This window comes from Lithobates pipiens, unplaced genomic scaffold, assembly GCF_037356315.1.
Source record: "Lithobates pipiens isolate NorthernLeopardFrog02 unplaced genomic scaffold, aLitPip1_a1.2 Scaffold_8, whole genome shotgun sequence".
Classification (NCBI taxonomy): domain Eukaryota; kingdom Metazoa; phylum Chordata; class Amphibia; order Anura; family Ranidae; genus Lithobates; species Lithobates pipiens.
The window spans coordinates 294,914,713-294,932,823 of record NW_027507903.1 but is presented as its reverse complement, the minus strand read 5'-3'; the positions used below and the strand labels follow the sequence as shown (position 1 = coordinate 294,932,823).

General features: G+C 44.7%; 1 protein-coding gene across 10 annotated transcripts in view; it reads left to right on the top strand.

The window, feature by feature from the left end:
• UIMC1 (ubiquitin interaction motif containing 1) overlaps positions 1 to 18,111 on the top strand; it is a 230,674-nt gene that overhangs the window by 28,533 nt on the left and 184,030 nt on the right. For all 10 annotated transcript variants that reach the window (XR_013270846.1, XR_013270844.1, XR_013270849.1 and 7 more), the window contains exons 3-4: positions 709 to 787; positions 11,032 to 11,159. Coding sequence is in view for 4 of the 10 variants with exons in the window: in XM_077472483.1 (XP_077328609.1) it covers positions 709 to 787; positions 11,032 to 11,159 (207 nt within the window). In the remaining 6 variants the exon portion in view is untranslated. The remainder of the gene's footprint in view (positions 1 to 708; positions 788 to 11,031; positions 11,160 to 18,111) is intronic.

Here is an 18,111-nt window from a genome sequence, read left to right as displayed (position 1 = left end):
AGCGCTTTACAACAGGTAGACAGTACAGTTAGAAATAAAATTGGATACAGAAGGAATCGGGGAGCCCTGCTCATAAGAGCTTGGAATCTAAGAATGACTTCCCTTTTAACCCTACGTAAAGTTCTTTATTAGGATTTAGTTTTGTGAGGTCCCTTCACTGCCTGTCAATGTAATTGAAGACTAGGTATTGAAATCATTGACAGGTCTAAGCAGAACAAGTTGTAAGCATTGGAAAAATAGTATTAATTTTGCTGAGAATTGCGTTTGACAACTAAATATTCACTTAATAGCCACGCAAAAAATTATGCACATGTAAGATGTATGGCTAAAGGAATAGCGTTTTTTTTTTTTTTTTTTTTTTTTTTTTTTGTGTAGGCTTGTACTGTGATAGTTAATGTCCAAAATCCTTTAGATGCAAGTAGGATTGCAATGTTATGTATGCTGGAAAAGTACCATCCTCCCTCCACGTTCATTACAATGTCATTTTCTTTTTGTGTGCTTTTTTTTCTGACTTTATTATGTTCTGTTACTATGCAATTGATATGGTTACCATGGAAACATAGTGACATTTAAATATTATTTTACCTGAAAGTTATTTTATTTTAGCATGCTATTTTCTATACCTGACAAAGACCTTAGTAAATAATAGCCTTTTCTCCTGTAGGCTTTTATAACATTGAAAGATTGCCTTTTTTTTTTTTTTTTAAGGAGCTGGAGGAAGAGGGTAATTCACAGAAAAAGAAAGCACTCCATCGGAAAACTCTGTCAGTTAAACGAAAAATTGCACGTAAGTGTTTTGGAAGATGGTGGAAAAAAATTGTTGTAAGGTGCTTTTGTGTTAACATTGCAATTTTGTTAGAATGACCCAAAAACATGCAGCTTTGTTCTCTATTCAGTCACGGTGGTTGATTTTTATCAAAATGTTTATTTATTTTTTGCGTATCATTCCACTGTTCAGAGAATGTGAAAATGTGGCCCACAGTTTTTGGGATCAATAGTTGGTTGTGTGAATGATCATATGAATAATGTGTGAGTGGAATATTACTATGTGCATACACAGAAGCGGTTAATGGAAAAGGCCTACAGGAAGGAAATGACTTGTCAAGTGGTTTGGTCCTTCTCCCTTATACCACTTTGCTAAAGGGCTCTTTTAAAACACTAGGATACCTCCAGTTTTGCACAGTTGTACAGGCTCCCCTCCTCTACTGAAAATGCTTAGTTTAATTTCACTGACACTGTAGGCTTCTCACAGTCTTTCCTAAAAGCTGCAACATGTCAGATTGAGCCCATTGGGCTTTAGGACATCTGGCATCTTCTAGCACTTTTCTTCTCAGCCTGACTGTCCCTTGGCTGTCCATCGGTTGCCTCTTTCACTTTCAGTCATTGAACCACTTCAATATTGGGCACTCCCCCCCATCCTGCCCAGTCCTACTTTCAGCGCTGTCATTTTAAATGACAATCGCACAGTCATGCAATACTGTACCCAATCAAATGTTTTATCATTTTATTCCCGAAAAAAGAGCTTTCTTTTTGTGATATTTGATCACCTTTGGGGTATTTATTTTTTGCTAATCCAATAAAAAAAAAAAAAAAAATGTTGAAAAAAAAAAAAAGTTTTTCTTTGTTTCTGTTCTAAAATTTTGTAAACAAGTATGTTTTCTCCTTCACTGATGGGCACTGATGAGGCACTGATATGCAGCACTGATGGGCATTCATATGCAGCACTGATAGGTGACACTGGGCACTTATAGGCAGCACTGATAGCTCTTATAGGCAACACTGATGAGGAGGCACTGGCAGGCATTACTGATGGGTACCTCTAATGGGCACTGATTGGCAACCCTGGTGGTCATGGGTGGGCATAGCTGGTGGTCATCCCTGGTGTGCATCCTAGGGAGGGCTGCACTGATCATCAGCGCAGCCCCCCCCCCCCTGTCAGGAGAGCACCCGATCGGCTCTCCTTTACTAGCATCTGTCAGCACGAGTGGAGGAAAAGCCGATAAATGGCTCTTTCTGTTTACACTGTGATCAGCTCTGATTGGACACAGCTGATCACAAAGCAAAGAGCCTGCGTCAGTGGCTCTTTACCGAGATCAGTGATGCGGTGTGTCAGAGTCGCACACAACACCAACAATTGCCGCGATGTGTTCCCCGGCTTATCCTGCTGCATGCGATATGACGTCCAGTAAGGATAATTTGACCACTTTGCCCACGTCATTCTGATATATGGCGGGCGGGAAGTGGTTAATCCATCGAGGCTCAGCATCACTTGTGGGATTTTCTAGGACAGTCTGTATGCAACAGCAGTCTATCTATAAATGCCCATTCTTTTAGGCTGACATCCACCCATCAACGTGTTTTTGTATTTGTAGATGTTTTCCCAAGAGCCAACGCGCTGCTTGCATTAGGGTTGTAGACTCTTTAGAGGAGTACTGAGGCAGAGTGCTGAGATGTTTTCAGGAAACTACATACCAGACATAATCAGCCTGCACAGTATAGAGAACTACGTAGGCCAAGTGATTACATCACTAGGTCTAAAAAAAAGTTATGTACTTACAATGAAGAGATTTTATTTAAAGTTTTACTAAACCCAGGACCCTGCATTCACAATATCTGGTCTCCCAGAGAAAACAGAACATTGAAATGCAATTATTTTAGTAAACATAAACTGCTAAATACCGTTCTTATCAGCAATATATAGCAGTCTTATGACTTCTTTCAGTGACTGCTTATAGGACTGATTTTACTGTTGTAGGTTTAATAAAACCTTAAGGCTCGGTTCACACAGGAGGCGGCACGACTTGCCACGCCGCGACCTGACAAGTCGCCCCCGTTCTGTACTACGGAACCGTTCTAAGAGGAGCGACTCGAGTCGCTCCGACTTAGAAAAAAGGTCCCTTTACTACTTTTGGGCGACCTCGGGCGACTTGCATTGACTTCTATACAGAAGTCATTTGCAAGTCGCCGCTGAGGTCGCGGCAGGTCGCAGCGCGGCAAGTCGTGTCGCCCCCTGTGTGAACCGAGCCTCAATATTTAATTAGCATTGTGAAAAACAAAGAAATAGTGGAATGGCTTGTCAGAAGTAACCGGTGCAGTACAAGTACTATAGAAGCCTAGTAGGTTATTACATGGTGCATGGGAAAAGGTGTTAGTTGTACCTGGAACAGTTGTCACCTCCTTTGGCTTCTGCAGCGCTACAGATGGTTTGACAATTGGAATAAACCAATTGATATTTAACCACTTGATCTCCGGAAGATTTTACCCCCATCATGACCAGACCATTTTTCGCTATACCGCACTGAGCTTACTTTAACTGGTAATTGCGCAATCATGCAACGCTGTACCCAAATATAATTTTTTTTCACACAAATAAAGCTTTCTTTTTGTGGTATTTGATCACCACAGGGTTTTTTATTTTTTGCAAAATAAACGAAAAAAAAAAAAAAAAAAAAAAAAAAAAAACTTTTTACTTTCTGCTATAAAACATATCCAATAAAATCAAACGTCTTCATAAATTTTGGCCAAAATGTATACTGTTACATTTGATAAAAATAAAAAAAAATCTCAATAAGTACATATTGATTAGGTTCCGTGCCTTTATAGTTATAGTGCCTACAAACCATGGTGTGTATATATACTGGAATTTTGTTTTATTTCTTTTTTCCCAAGGCGTCTTTCAGGACAGCACCTGAGAGATAGCGACTCCACCCTCCTCGTTAGGAAACACCTTCTTCCTCCAGACTTTAAAGGGAGGCGCCTCCCTACCACACATCAGTTTTTGTGTTTCCTCCGGCCCGGAGGGAACACCTTTTGGGAAGGAGTCTGTTTCTCTTAGGTGTTCCTGAGGGACTAGGCTTCTTTCCCTTTTTTTTTTCCTCCTTTAGAGACCCGCTGTCCTCCCGACCTACCCACGCCTCGTCAGCGGTAGCAAGCGGGCTCCTCTTCCCCTCTTGTGCTCGGAGAGAGCCGAAGACTCGGTGGCCCGCACGTTCGTAGGCGCGGCGGCGCGCGTGTGCCGCCGCCATGTTTGTTTTCGGCGGTCGCGCCGGAAGTGACAGAGCGGGTCATCGGGTCAGCTGAAACGTCGTTTCCGGCGTGGACGCAGGGGGGAGGAGGGAGGACAGGTGCTGGTGCCTATTTCCGCTTCCGGTCCGGTGCAGCTGCACGGCGTGACTCCGGAGGCGGCGTTTAGCCACAAGTGGATCTCTGCACAGCTGATTATGGAAGATTCAGCGTCTGCAGCGGTGGGGACAGGCACAGGCACCAGCAAGGCCCAGGTAAGAGGCAGCGGTTAAAGTCTGCCTTTCTTTTTCTATTTCCTGGCGTTTGGTCTCGCTCTCTCCTTTCTTTTTTCCCCCCTGGTGGCAAGGGGCCTGTCTGGGCACTAGAAGCTGACTGGTTTCTTCTTAGTGCACCTGTGTGGTGATCCCTATCAAAGCTGAGACTGGGTCTCACTAAGGGTTCCCTGGTTTTTTTCCCTTTTTTGTCTTTTTCTTCATAGGCTAAGAGCTCTGACCCAAAGAAAAGATGTCCTTCTTGCAGGGCCAAGCTGGGAGAAAATTGGAAGAAAACCTTATGCAGTCCCTGCATTACTTCTTTAGTTAAAGAGGAATCTGCCTCTGTATGTGAGGATCTGGTGGCCTCTGTAAAGAAGGAGCTGTACGCCACGATCCAGAATTTTCGTGACTCACTAGCAAACCCGGCTGCTAGTCAGCCTTCCACTTCAGAGTCTTCCCAGGGGTCTCTCTCAATCCCGGTGTTAGAATCTCTGCCTGAAGACCCTTCAGATAGGGAAAAGCAGTCCACTGCTCTTTCCGTTAAAGATTCGGAAGAGGAGTTGGAGGATTCTGAGGTAGCCCCCTCTAAATTCAAACTGTCCCTTGAAGAGGTCGATGGGCTCCTTAAAGCCATTCATGCTACGCTTGGTTTAAGTGAGGAGAAAAAGGAATTATCACTCCATGACCGCATGTATGCTGGGTTGGATGAGCCTAAGGGCCGAACATTCCCAGTTCATCCGGTCATCTCTGAGGCCATTAGGAAAGAATGGCAGGATCCAGAGAAAAAGCCCTTTTTCTCCAAAGCCCACAAAAGGCGTTTTCCTTTCGAGGAGGACCCTGCAGCAGTATGGAACAAGGTGCCCAGACTGGATGCCGCCTTTTCCCAGGTTTCAAGGTCCACAGATCTGTCCTTTGAGGATATGGGAGTTTTGAAAGATCCGATGGACAAACGCATGGATCTTTTGCTCAAGAGATCATGGCAATCAGTTATGAGCAATTTAAAACCAGCAATGGCCACAACGTGTGTAGCCAGAAATTTAGAATACTGGATTAACCAGTTAAAGTCACATATAGCTGCAGATTCCCCTAAACAGGAAATCTTAGATTCTTTTCCTACCCTGATTACGGCAGTGGCCTATGTTGCAGATGCCTCAGCTGAGGCAATTAAGATATCGGCCAGGTCAGCAGCTCTAACTAATGCTGCAAGAAGAGCCTTATGGCTTAAAACCTGGCCGGGTGACTCGGCTTCAAAGAATAAGCTGTGTGGGTTACCCTTTTCAGGAGACTTGCTCTTCGGCTCTGACCTCGATAATATTCTTGACAGGACAGCCGATAAAAAGAGATCCTTTCCGGTCAAAAAGAAAAAGCAGGTACCAAAGCGTCTTTTTCGACCTCAAAAAACTCAGGATCAGGACAGCAAGTTGCAAGGGAGAAGGAAAAGTTGGTCCGCCCCGAAGCCGAAGGGTAGAGGCGGAATTCTCTTCCGTCCTCCTACACAGGCCGAAAAATCGCAATGACTCGTCTCTGCGGGTGGGCGGAAGACTACAAGAATTTCTTCCGCAGTGGTCAGGGATAACTTCAAATCAGTTTATCCTGACCACTCTCGCGCAGGGTTACTCACTCGAGTTTGTCAACGACCCCCCAAAAAGGTTCCTGATTACCAACACCCCGCGGGATCCAGTAAGTCATGAAGTCCTCTCTAGAGGAACTGATGCAACAGGGCGTAGTAGTACAGGTACCCCTGCAAGAACAGCAGGAGGGGTTTTATTCCCATGTTTTCCTAGTAAAGAAACCGACAGGGAAGTTTCGGTTGATTCTCAACCTAAAACCTTTAAACGAGTCCATAAGGTACAGGAAGTTCAAAATGGACTCAATTTTTTCGGTCAGAAACCTGTTGACGCCAGGATGTTTTATGGCGTCAGTAGATTTAAAAGACGCATACCTACATGTTCCGATCTCTCCCCAGTCTCAGAAGTTTCTCAGGCTGGCGGTGAGGTTGGGGGGTATGGTTCATCATCTCCAGTTCAGGGCCCTACCCTTCGGCCTGTCATCATCTCCCCGAATTTTTACCAAAATAATGGCAGAAGCTTTAGCGCCACTGCGTCTTCAGGGAATCGCAGTTATTCCTTATTTAGACGATCTGCTGTTTTTCGCCCCATCCAGCGAGGAATTGCAGACCAATCTAGGCAAAGCTCGCAGCCATCTGGAGGCGTTGGGTTGGATTTTGAACCTCCAAAAGTCGTCCCTAAACCCATCTCAGGAGATTCGGTTTTTAGGGTTTCTAATAAATTCGGTGGAGCAAAAAATCTTCCTTCCCTTAGACAAAAAGGACAGGATTTCCGGTGCAGCGTCTTTATTACAGACCAGCCAAAATCTGACAGTAAGACAGGTTATGTCAGCTTTGGGAGTTCTGACTTCAGCAATGCCAGCAGTCCAGTGGGCAAGAATGCATTTCAGGTGTCTGCAGGCTTTCCTTCTAAAATCTTGGGATCACACAGTGGCATCCCTAGAGGCAGAGGTGAGAATGTCAACCCAGGTAAAAAGGTCCCTATGGTGGTGGAAAAGACAGGAGGTCTTATCGGAAGGGTTAGTCTGGGTTTTTCCAGTCGGGAAAAGACTAACAACCGACGCCAGTTCCTGGGGGTGGGGAGCCCATCTAGGAACACGTTTCACTCAGGGGTCCTGGGCCAAAGAGGAGACAATAAGGTCCTCAAACTGGAGGGAACTCAAGGCGATTGCCTTAGCTCTGGAGTTGTTTGTTCAGGAACTGCAGTCCCATCACGTCCAGGTCCTAACAGACAATGCCACGGCAGTGGCTTATTTAAACAGACAGGGGGGTACAAGAAGCAGGTCGCTTCAGGTACTGGCCATGGAGATTCTTCGGTGGGCGGAAAAACATTTGTTATCCCTATCAGCAGTCCACCTAAAAGGGGATCTAAACAGGGTAGCGGACTTCCTAAGCAGAAACGCTATTTGGGAAGCAGAATGGTCTCTAAATCCGGAGGTATTCACAATGATTGCCGGAAAATGGGGTTTACCAGAAGTAGACCTGTTCGCCTCAAGGGTGAACGCCCAGGTTCCCCAGTTCTTTTTCCTGGACAGTCGCGATGGCTCGCTGGGCACAGATGCGCTAGCTTATCCATGGGAATTTCGTCTTTGCTATGCTTTCCCCCCATTTCAGTTAATCCCGTTAATTTTAAGAAAAATTCAGAGGGAGAAGGTACCAGTTATTCTAATCACGCCCTTTTGGCCAAAAAGGGCTTGGTTTTCGACAGTTCTAGGCCTGGCAATCAAGCCTTGTTGGCGTCTGCCCCTCAGACACGATCTGTTGTTGCAGGGCCCAGTGAACCATCCAGGAGTGGCCAGCCTGGCTCTCACGGCCTGGTTTCTGAAAGGCAGCTCCTTAGGAGCAAGGGGTTTTCCAACCGTTTGATCTCGACCCTTTTAGCAAGTAGGAAAAGGGTTACGAGGGCCATTTATTCTAAGGTCTGGAAGCGTTATGAAACTTGGTGTTTGTCAGCCGCCCAGGTGACAGGGAGCCTTGTCTCCATCTTGGAGTTTTTACAAGATGGTGCAGACAAGGGACTGGCAGTTAGTACCCTGAAGGTGCAAGTAGCAGCCCTGACGGTGTTCTTAGAAAAATCTGTGGCCTCAGATCCGCTGGTGATCAGGTTCTTTAGAGCTCTTAAAAGATCTAGGCCAGCTCCTGTTAAGGTTTTTCCTAGATGGGATTTGTCGGTAGTCCTACAGTCTCTAACAAAAGGGCCTTTTGAGCCTCTTGTGGAGGCTTCCCTTAGGTTTCTCACATTAAAAACCGTGTTTCTGATTGCCATTGTCTCTGCACGCAGGATCAGTGAGCTAAATGCTCTGTCAATTAAAGAACCATATCTTTCCATTTTTCCTGACAGAGTTATTCTTAGAACAGATGCAAAATTCTTACCGAAGGTAGCTTCAGTTCAGAACCGTATACAGGACATAGTACTGCCAACGTTTTGTGTTAACCCCAAAGGAAATAAGGAGACTTCTTTCCATACTTTGGACGTCAGAAGGACTCTGCTGAGTTATTTAAAAAGGACGGAGTCCTTCAGGCGTTCAGATTCACTGTTTGTACTTTTCTCAGGAAGAAAAAAGGGTTTTCAGGCTTCTAAAGTTACTTTAGCTAGATGGCTGAAATTAGCTATCTCAGAGGCATATTCCCAGGCAGGGTTATCTCCTCCAGCAGGAATTTGTGCACACTCAACCAGAGCTCTGGCGTCTACGTGGGCAGAGAGAGCTGGTGCCACCCCTGAGCAGATCTGCAAGGCGGCGACGTGGTCGAGTTTTCACACATTTGTGAAACATTATAGACTGGATCTCACTTCTGCCAGCGATCAGGCGTTTGGCAGAAAGGTCCTGCAAGCTGTTGTCCCGCCCTAAGGGGTAAGTCTCTGTTATCCTCTCAGGTGCTGTCCTGAAAGACGCCTTGGGAAAGACCAAGTTAGACTTACCGGTAACTTGTTTTCCAGAAGTCTTTCAGGACAGCAAGCATCCCGCCCTATGGTATTATATTATGCTACGCTGTGACTAACGTATGTGTTTATGTGTTCCAGCCGGGGCCGGAGGTTCTCTTCTACAACTGATGTGTGGTAGGGAGGCGCCTCCCTTTAAAGTCTGGAGGAAGAAGGTGTTTCCTAACGAGGAGGGTGGAGTCGCTATCTCTCAGGTGCTGTCCTGAAAGACTTCTGGAAAACAAGTTACCGGTAAGTCTAACTTGGTCTTTTCTTTTTATACTACTAATGGCAGGGATCACTGACATATAAAGGGCCTGAGACGGGAAATCTGACACTAACGGATGCTTGGGGAACTGGCAAACTGCCACTGACATCACCAATGACATTAATACAGACGTCAGTGATATTACTATACACTGTCACTGCACTAATAACACGGGCTGGTTAGGGGTTAACATCTAGGGCGATCAAGGAGGTAAATATGGGCCTAACTATGTGTAATATGTTTAAAGTGTGCTGCTTTTACTAATTGATCTGTTTCTCATCCCTTTGCACTTGTTCCCTGTGTATATCCAAAGTTAGGGTCAACTTAAAGAGGAACTGCAGTCTGTTCACATAATTTGTAATAAAAACATCTTTGCCATTCTAAAGCTTCCCTCCAACCACTTTGCATATTATTTTATATATACTATGATTCTGTACTTGCCAGATATGCTGCAGAAATCTCCCTCCACTGAGTCTGGCTGCAGCCATTTTAACGGTAGGCAGCTGAAGCTGCTGGCTGTTCACTTCCTTTACACAGACACACACCTCCAGCTCTGCAGCTCTCAATGGCCCTCTTAAGACTCATCCCCTTCCCTTCCTGGGAAAACTCTCACAAGAGTGAGAGAGAGAGGGCTGTGCATGATGTCATAAGCCTAGGCTTATTAGCAGACAAGGAACAGGAAGTGGGCTGTATAAGGTATATACTTGCAAAAAAAAAAATTGATTTTCCTATCCAAAGTTAAAACGAGGGCAGAAGATTTATTAGATGGAAAGATGAAAAAGTGATTGAAGGTCCGCTTTCAAGTTAATTTAGGATGAAGGTCCGCTTTAATGGATGGTTACTTTTGTATACCAGATGGCAATAAATTCTTAGAAGCACTATATTTTAACATGTACCTATAGTTAATTTCAATACATATGCATACCTAGTCAACATGTTATGTCACTGACATATGCGCGTTAACCCTGTACTTCATTTAAATACTGTACTTTGCTTTAGCACGTACGCTCTGTAGGTACTTTGCATGGGTGGCTTTATGACATAAACTTTTTGTCTTGTTCTGTTGTGAGAGCTTCACTTAAAGCAGCCTATACATAGAGTGAATTTCTTTTCTGCAACCACAGGGTAGACAAGGGAATCTCTCCCGCTGAGCCATTGTAACCTCCCGGCGGCGGAAGCCGTCTCCCTGCCGTGAGAAGACAGTGATTATTCCTAGCAGCAATACCAGCCGCTAGAAATAATTGCATGCAAAATCCGACAGGCTGGTTGTACCCAAGTTGATCAATGAACTTGGAATATTGAGCCTGCCCATACATGGTTTGAATCTCGGCTGGTTCCTGCTGAACCAGCCAAGAGTTTAATCCGTCTGCCCATACATGGTTCAAAACTCGGCCGGATCCTGCTGAACCAGTGTCCTGGCATCATATAGTGTCCGCCCCATACTGCGCATGCGCAATACGGAGCAGAAGAAGCTTCGGAAAATCTCGGAAGATGAACGGCACCTGTGCCGTGACTCGGTGATAGCCCCACGATCCAACCGGACATAGGGCTGGGAAAATTAGTGGGCCCCTCACGGGCGAGCTTCGCTCGCCGCGCTTCGGGCTCTATGTCCACTTGGATGGTGGGGCTACAACCTGGACTCATGGCGCAGGCGCCGTTTATCTTCAGGTATTTTTGCATGCGCAGTACACAGCGGACACTATCCGATGGGGGGGACTGTATATGATAGGACACCGGCCGAGATTCAATCAGTCTATTGCCGGCCTCACAAATGTCTGTTCATCTTAATTACGTATGAATGACTCCATTGCATAAACCGTAAGCATACTTTTTATCTGTCTGAAATTCATATTTTTGCTTTGAGATACGAAGAAAATGTTTTATGGTTGTTTTCGTTTAATTGAACATCTGTTTGTAAAAGTACATTTTCCAGTAGGTGCTCACAGAGAAGTTAATCGCATAACAGTTTATTGATGCAATATTTACTATTTTATTCCAGGTATGACTGAGGAAGAGCAGCTGGCCCTTGCAGTAAAAATTAGCCAGCAAGAACAGGCCAATCATGTGAAACACCGACAAGAAGAAGAAGAGGAGCTTTTGAGAAAAGCCATTGAGGAGAGTCTGCATGTAAATATAAAGAATCTTCTTTTTTTTTTTTTTTTTCTGAGCAGATATAGACGTCACTTTTAGAAAAGCAGGGACATTATCGGGAATTGTTAAATCATCTATCCTGATCCCTCAATCCTGTATTAAAAAATAATAATGCTAATAACTAATTAAAAGAATGTTCTTTCCCTGGTTTTCTTATCTTAGTGTAGATCATTTCCTTGAAGGTTGCTGAAGAGCAGCACTGTATATTTAGCTGCATGGGGATCACCCTCCTGTAATCCCTATATTACTTAAATATGCTATTATTTTGACAGTCGGTTTTTAAAGCAGAACTCCAGGCAGTGTGTGTGTGTGTGTGTGTGTATATATATATATATGTGTGTGTATATGTGTGTGTATATGTGTATATATATATATATATGTATGTATATGTATGTATATATATATATATATGTGTGTGTGTGTGTGTGTGTGTGTGTATATATATATATATATATATATATATATATATATATATATATATATATATATATATATATATATATATATATATAAAATATAATCTGATCAGAAATATACTGCTTGTTTTTCTAGCAGATGATTCAACAGAAAATATGGTCTAATAATGGGCCTCTTCTCTCCAGCACCAGAATGTGTGTAAACACTTCTATATTGTCATCTACAATGCAGTGGCCTCTGCCACCTAACCTATTCTAACCTATCCAAAAAAAATACTCACACTGGTACCTACTTACATTTTTTTTCCCCTATAGTGGCGTCTTCCTGCAAAATGTACACTTTAGGTGCAGAATTTTTTTTTCCAACGCTCCCTGCACAGTAACTTCCCATAGACTTACATAGGGTCTTAGAATTCTACACCGAGGATGTAAATAACTTGGGAAGCTGCTGCCATCAGAAGAAGGTAAATAGGCACCTGGGTAGAGGGAGAGGGTTTTGCTTTAAAATTAGTGGTTTTATTTGGGGGCTGGAAACTTTTTAATTCCAATGTGAACCTGTGCTTTAAAGCTGGATTCATCCTGTTATTTCTTCAGCTGATGAAGCAGATTATGTCTTGCTGCCTTTAAAGTGATTGTAAAGTCTTGTGTTTTAAAACAAAAATAATAAACACGTTATACTTTCCACCTCTGTGCAGTGGATTTGCACAGAGCAGCCCAGGCCCCTCTTCACTGCTCCTGATCCCTCCCTCCTGTCGAGTGCCCCCACAGCAAGCAGCTTGCTATGGGGGCACCCGAGCCACTCCGTGTGTCCATTCAGACATGGAGCTGTGGTCCCCCTCCTGATTGGCTAACTGACTTTGATTGACAGCAGTGGGAGCCAATGGCATCACTGCTGCCTCAGCCAATCAGGAGGGAGTGTCCTGGATGGCCAAGGGACTCGTGTACATCGCTGGATAGAGATGGACCTCAGGTCTTCTGTGTGCAGCAGCTCCCCCTTAGATTTTCATCTTAATACATAGCATGCATTAGGATAAAAAAAAAAAACTTCTGCCTTTACAACCCCTTTAACCACTTTCAGACTGGTCCATTTTGCTGGTCAAAGACCAGGCCACTTTTTGCGATTCGGCACTGCGTCACTTTATGATTCAATATGTTTATTGAAGGTTTTCAGTACAAAAAAAACAAAATTCTCATCAATGCGGCTAAGTATTACATCTAGTACAATGCACAATTGAGTAATTCACCGGTCATTTCTTAAAATACTCCACTGCCACTGTCGGTTGCAACTCAAGTCCTACAGCCAAAGACTCTGGATCACACATGACCCCACCTGCCGATGCTGTTACCTCTTATGTTTTATAGGTATCTAATCGTGCAACTAGCACCGCTCAATGAGAGATGTGGAGAAAACAAAGAGCAGAAAAGAAGAGGGGAAAGACCCAATAGTAGAAAGGGAGAGAGGAGTAAAGAATAGGAGAGGATGGGGAAGGAAGAGAATTGGGGGAGAGCTGTGGTCCTAGATTCTCGAGTCCTTACTGCTATAATATCATTAAGCAACGTGTGCCCTGGGATCGTTAGTTAGGTAGACAATCCATGGGTCCCATATTCTGTGAAACATTCCCACCCTGTCTTGAGACAGCGCAGATAGCCGCTCATTAAGCATTAACCATGACATTTTATGTTTGAGCTGAACTATCGGTAATGCAGCAGACCTCCAGTTACGTGCTATGGTAATCTTAGCTGAAATAAATAGAAAAGTGAGGAGCCTCTGCTGATACTTGGAGGCCTGTACCGCTTTACCTCCCAAGAGGGCCAGCTTAGGTGACTTTTTTAGGTTCAAGCCCGTGATTGTATAGACAAAGTTATACACTCTAATCCAAAACCTTCTGACCTTCGGGCATGACCACCAAATATGGTAGCTGGTCCCCACCTGGCCCCAGCCCCTAAAACATTGGGACGTTGCCCCTGGTACAAAAGCGGCCAATCTGGTTGGGACCATGTACCACCTTAACAAAACCTTATAGTTTGCCTCTATCACCAATGTGTTGGTGAGTGAGCGATATGCCGTCTCAGAGAGTATACACCAATCATCTAAATCAAAGGTTTCCTGAAGGTCCTGCTCCCATTGGATCATATAACTCAATTTCTTCGCGGTACCCCTCAGTATTGTATATATGGCCGATAAATGGCCTCTAATTTTGTCATATTGTCTACTCAGCTGTTCCATGGGAGTCAGGGACCCCAGGTTTCCCCTACGGGCCACACCCTGCACATAATGGTGCAGTTGGGCATATCGAAACTTCTCAGAGGACGGCATATCAAATTTATCTATCAGAGCTCGTTCAGAAAGCATGCCCCTATGGTCGCATAAATCAGCGATGCGCAGTAGCCCTTTAACTAAATAGTTGAGGAGAGAGGCCCGGGGTGAACTCTTTATTGTTCAATAATGGCGCTAGTGGATTGTGGGATGACTTGAATTTATGTATTTTCGACAGTCTGTCCCATATAGCCAGAGCCAGTGACAGAGTGGGACACAATATCAGTGGTCTATCCTTCATTGGAAGCCACATTACCTGCGAAATCTGTGAGGGATGGCAGGAATAAGATTCCATGTCTATCCATATAGCATGTGGTTGGTGTGAGTGGTATCTGGAGAGGTGGGCCAGCTGAGCCGCATGAAAGTATTTCTGCAGATCAGGCAGGCCCAGCCCCCCATGTTTTTTTGAAGTGTACATTGTGCTTCTGTTCACCCTGGGCCTCTTATTTCCCCAAATAAACCGAAGGATTCCATTTTGTAGTAATTGAAGATCCCTTTGTAGTAAAGCCACCGGTAGAGTGCAGAACAAATATAATATTCTAGGCAACACATTCATTTTAATGGAGTGTAGTCTGCCGAACCACGATGGGGGATGAACCTGCCATTTCGCTAGATCCTCAGTTAGTTTTTTATAAAGTAGGGGATAGTTTTTCCTATACAATGACTGAATCGTCGGGGTCAGATAGATACTAAGGTATGGCAGTGCCTCTGGCTCCCATTTAAATTTTATATGAGCGTTCAAGAGCCTTCCGCGTGGCCTCCGACAATGAGAGATTGAGCGCTCTAGATTTAGACTGGTTCATTTTTAACCCCGAAATTTCAGAGAAGGGTTGTAGGATCGCATGTAAATTGGGGAGGGAAGTAACTGGTGATGTCAGTGTTAGCAGTAGGTCGTCAGCGAAGAGTAAGCATTTATGTTCTCTATTTCCACACGTAATCCCCTGGACATCCTGGCACTCCCTGATCCTAATAGCCAGTGGCTCTATCGCAAGGACAAACAGGAGCGGGGGCAGTGGGCAGCCCTGTCTCGTGCCCCTTCTAATCGGAAGAGGCCGAGAGGAGTATCCCCGTAGCATCAACGATGCCGACGGAGTGTCATAAAGCGTTCTGAGAAGAGTCAAAAAGCGTTCGCCAAAGCCATATCTGTGTAGTGCATCAAATAAATATTCCCAAGAGAGGGAGTCAAATGCTTTCTGAATATCCAACGAAAGCAACATACCCCGTCTAGTGCCCCCACCATCCCAGTCGACTGCACTGCTGATATGAGATTGATTAATCTACGGGTTTGGGCCGATGACTGTCTGTTCGGGACAAAGCCGGCCTGGTCGGGATGGATATAGTTCGGCAGGAAGGTGTTAAGTCTAAACGCCAAAACTTTAGTTAGAATTTTTAGGTCTGTGTTGATCAAGGAAATCGGACGATAGTTTGCACAGTCCCCATGATCCCTGTCGGGCTTCGGGATGACACTGAGATATGCTACATTTTCATGTAAGGGTATCTTACTTCCTTCAGAATAAGTTCGGGGTTTTGAGTGGAGCGACCCGTGGAGAGCCTTAGTTTAGGTAATGTGGGTGTGTGGGGTCGGGGAACTAGTTTCCTGGCTAACATGGTGTTCGGTTTGTCACCCATTGTATAGTACCTATGTTTAGACCAGCTAATATGTTTTTCTGCCTGAGTCGTCAAAGCCAGGTTTAATTCCAGTCTAACGTCATCAATCCTATGTCTTATGTCGCAGTGCGGGTGAGTATGTTGTTCCTGCATCAGCCGGTCTAAATTGGCTTCTAGTTGCCGAATCGCATGTTCGCGGGCCCCCTTTTGCCTAGCGCCTATTTGTATCAGTATGCCCCTAATCGAGGCCTTATTGGCTGCACAATTGATCGTGGGTGATGAATCTGAGGATTTATTAACAGTAAAGTACTTTTGTAGTTCTTTTTCTATTTCTATTTCAGTGTGCAAAATGGGGTCGTTTAACAGGCTGGCATTTAGTCGCCACAGGGCTGGGGAAGCTTTAGACCACAACCCTGTCAAAGACAGTTTAATTGGAGAATGGTCCGACCAGGGGGTGGGCAGTATTTTCATCGACGTCAGATAGGGGAGTAGAAGTGTGCGGACCAATAGATGATCTATCCTGGAATAAGTGCGGTGCACCTATGAAAAATGTGTATAATCCCTAGTAGTGGGATTACTCTCTCGCCATGCATCGATTAAATCATATAGATGTAACAGTCTAGCTACCCTATTGCTCCCAGTCAGCGGTCTTTTGAGAGCAGGTCTGTCAGGGTTGGATTTATCCATAATTCTGTCAAGCGGTATGTTGCTATCCCCTCCCATGATCACCTGTCCCTGGACCTTGGACATTAGTATCCTCAACATCTTACTAAAAAAGTCCACCTGTCCTGAATTTGGGGCATAATAAGACACAAAGGAAACGAGTTGGTCATGAATGTGTCCTACTGCCATGATATATCTGCCTCCCTTGTCCTTAATTATGGTGATGGGCGTAAATGGGGTTCGTCTAGAAAAAGCAATAGCTACCCCCTCTTTTTTATCGGGTCCATTAGCTAAGTAAAACTGCGGGTATTTAACATTAAGATAACCTGGGGCTGACGTCTTAGAAAAATGTGTTTCTTGTAATAGCAATATATCTACTTTCTGTTTGTGATAGAATTGGAAGGCTTTAGTCCTTTTAGCTGGGGAATTAAAGCCATGTACATTATGGGTGATCACCGAAAAGTCGGATGAGTAGGACCTAGCCATCGTGGTAGGGCAGAGCACTCTTACCTTGCAATACTGTGGGGGCGGAAAGAGCCTCCAATAGATAGGACTCCCAGTCCCTTGACCTCCAGAACCAACATGCATGGGTGAGAGTCAGGACCACAGCTCGGGGAAGACAGGGGGTAGAAAGAGAAAAGAGGAAGAAAAGAAACAAAGTATTAGTTAACATAAAAGACAAGGGCCATTGGCCCGCAAACATATACCAATTAACTTGTGAAAATCGCATAACAATATGGGAAATAATCCCTGCCGGATTTGATAACCTATCCGGACTTGGCAAGGGTACCTCACTCCTCGGAGGGAAGGTAGTCTTGCAAGAGAGCAGCATGGATTTCCGATCCAGCCCAAATGGCCCTAGCTCCAAAGCAGGCCAGCAGGGCGGGCTCGGGTCCCGCATACTGTCGGTCTGAGTTGTACACTGGCCGTGCGAGCCTGTCCTTCCCCGAGGGCAACGACTCCAGGGCGAGCCGGCACCAAATGGCACCCCCAGCCCCTGCCCCCCCAGGGGTGGCCCTAACGGGCCCCATGCCAGGACCGCCTCTGCACCCTCAGGATAACAAAAATAAGGTTCAGGCAGTAAACAGAGAGAATGCTATAAAAACATGTATAAAAATAAAATGGAAAAAAAAACAAAAAAAAAACACAGTAACTTCAAGTCAGTTACGAGGGAACTGTTTCGAGAAAAAATTATTCCGAAAAATAGGAAACTGCCCTATGGTTGTGCTAACAGGGTGACTACGCAATTGCGCAGTCAAAGGCGGACTCAGGTTCATCCATCAGGTCAAAAATGGTAGTATCACTTCTTCTTCGTGTAGTATGTCCTGGATTGCATGGGAGGCACTAAAGTACGCTTTCAGCTCTTCCGGGGGGTACCCCTGGTTGGGTTCCGCTTTTGCTCCGTCCAAAGCAGGGAGAGAGAGCGGTGGGCTTGAGTCGAAGGGGAGGAGGCCGGTGAGTCCCTCGTAATAATACCCAGGCTAAGTAGGAGATCTTCGCCCTCCGGCAACGTGGAAAATGAATAGGATTTGCCATTATAGGTAAAAGATAGTCTGAAGGGAAAGGCCCATCTATATCTGATTTGCTTGTTGATGAGGTGTTGTAACAGGGGTTTCAGATTCCTGTGCTTTTGCACCGTAGATGGAGCAAGGTCGGTAAATAGCTGAATTGATGACCCACAAAGTGTCAAGTCCTGCCGATTGCGACACTGCGTCACTTTAACTGACAATTGCACGGTCGTGCGACGTGGCTCCCAAACAAAATTGACGTCCTTTTTTTTCCCACAAAGAGAGCTTTCTTTTGGTGGTATTTGATCACCTCTACGGTTTTTTATTTTTTGCGCTATAAACAAAAATAGAGCGACAATTTTATATTTTTTAACATTATATTTAACTTTTTGCTATAATAAATATCCCCCAAAAGT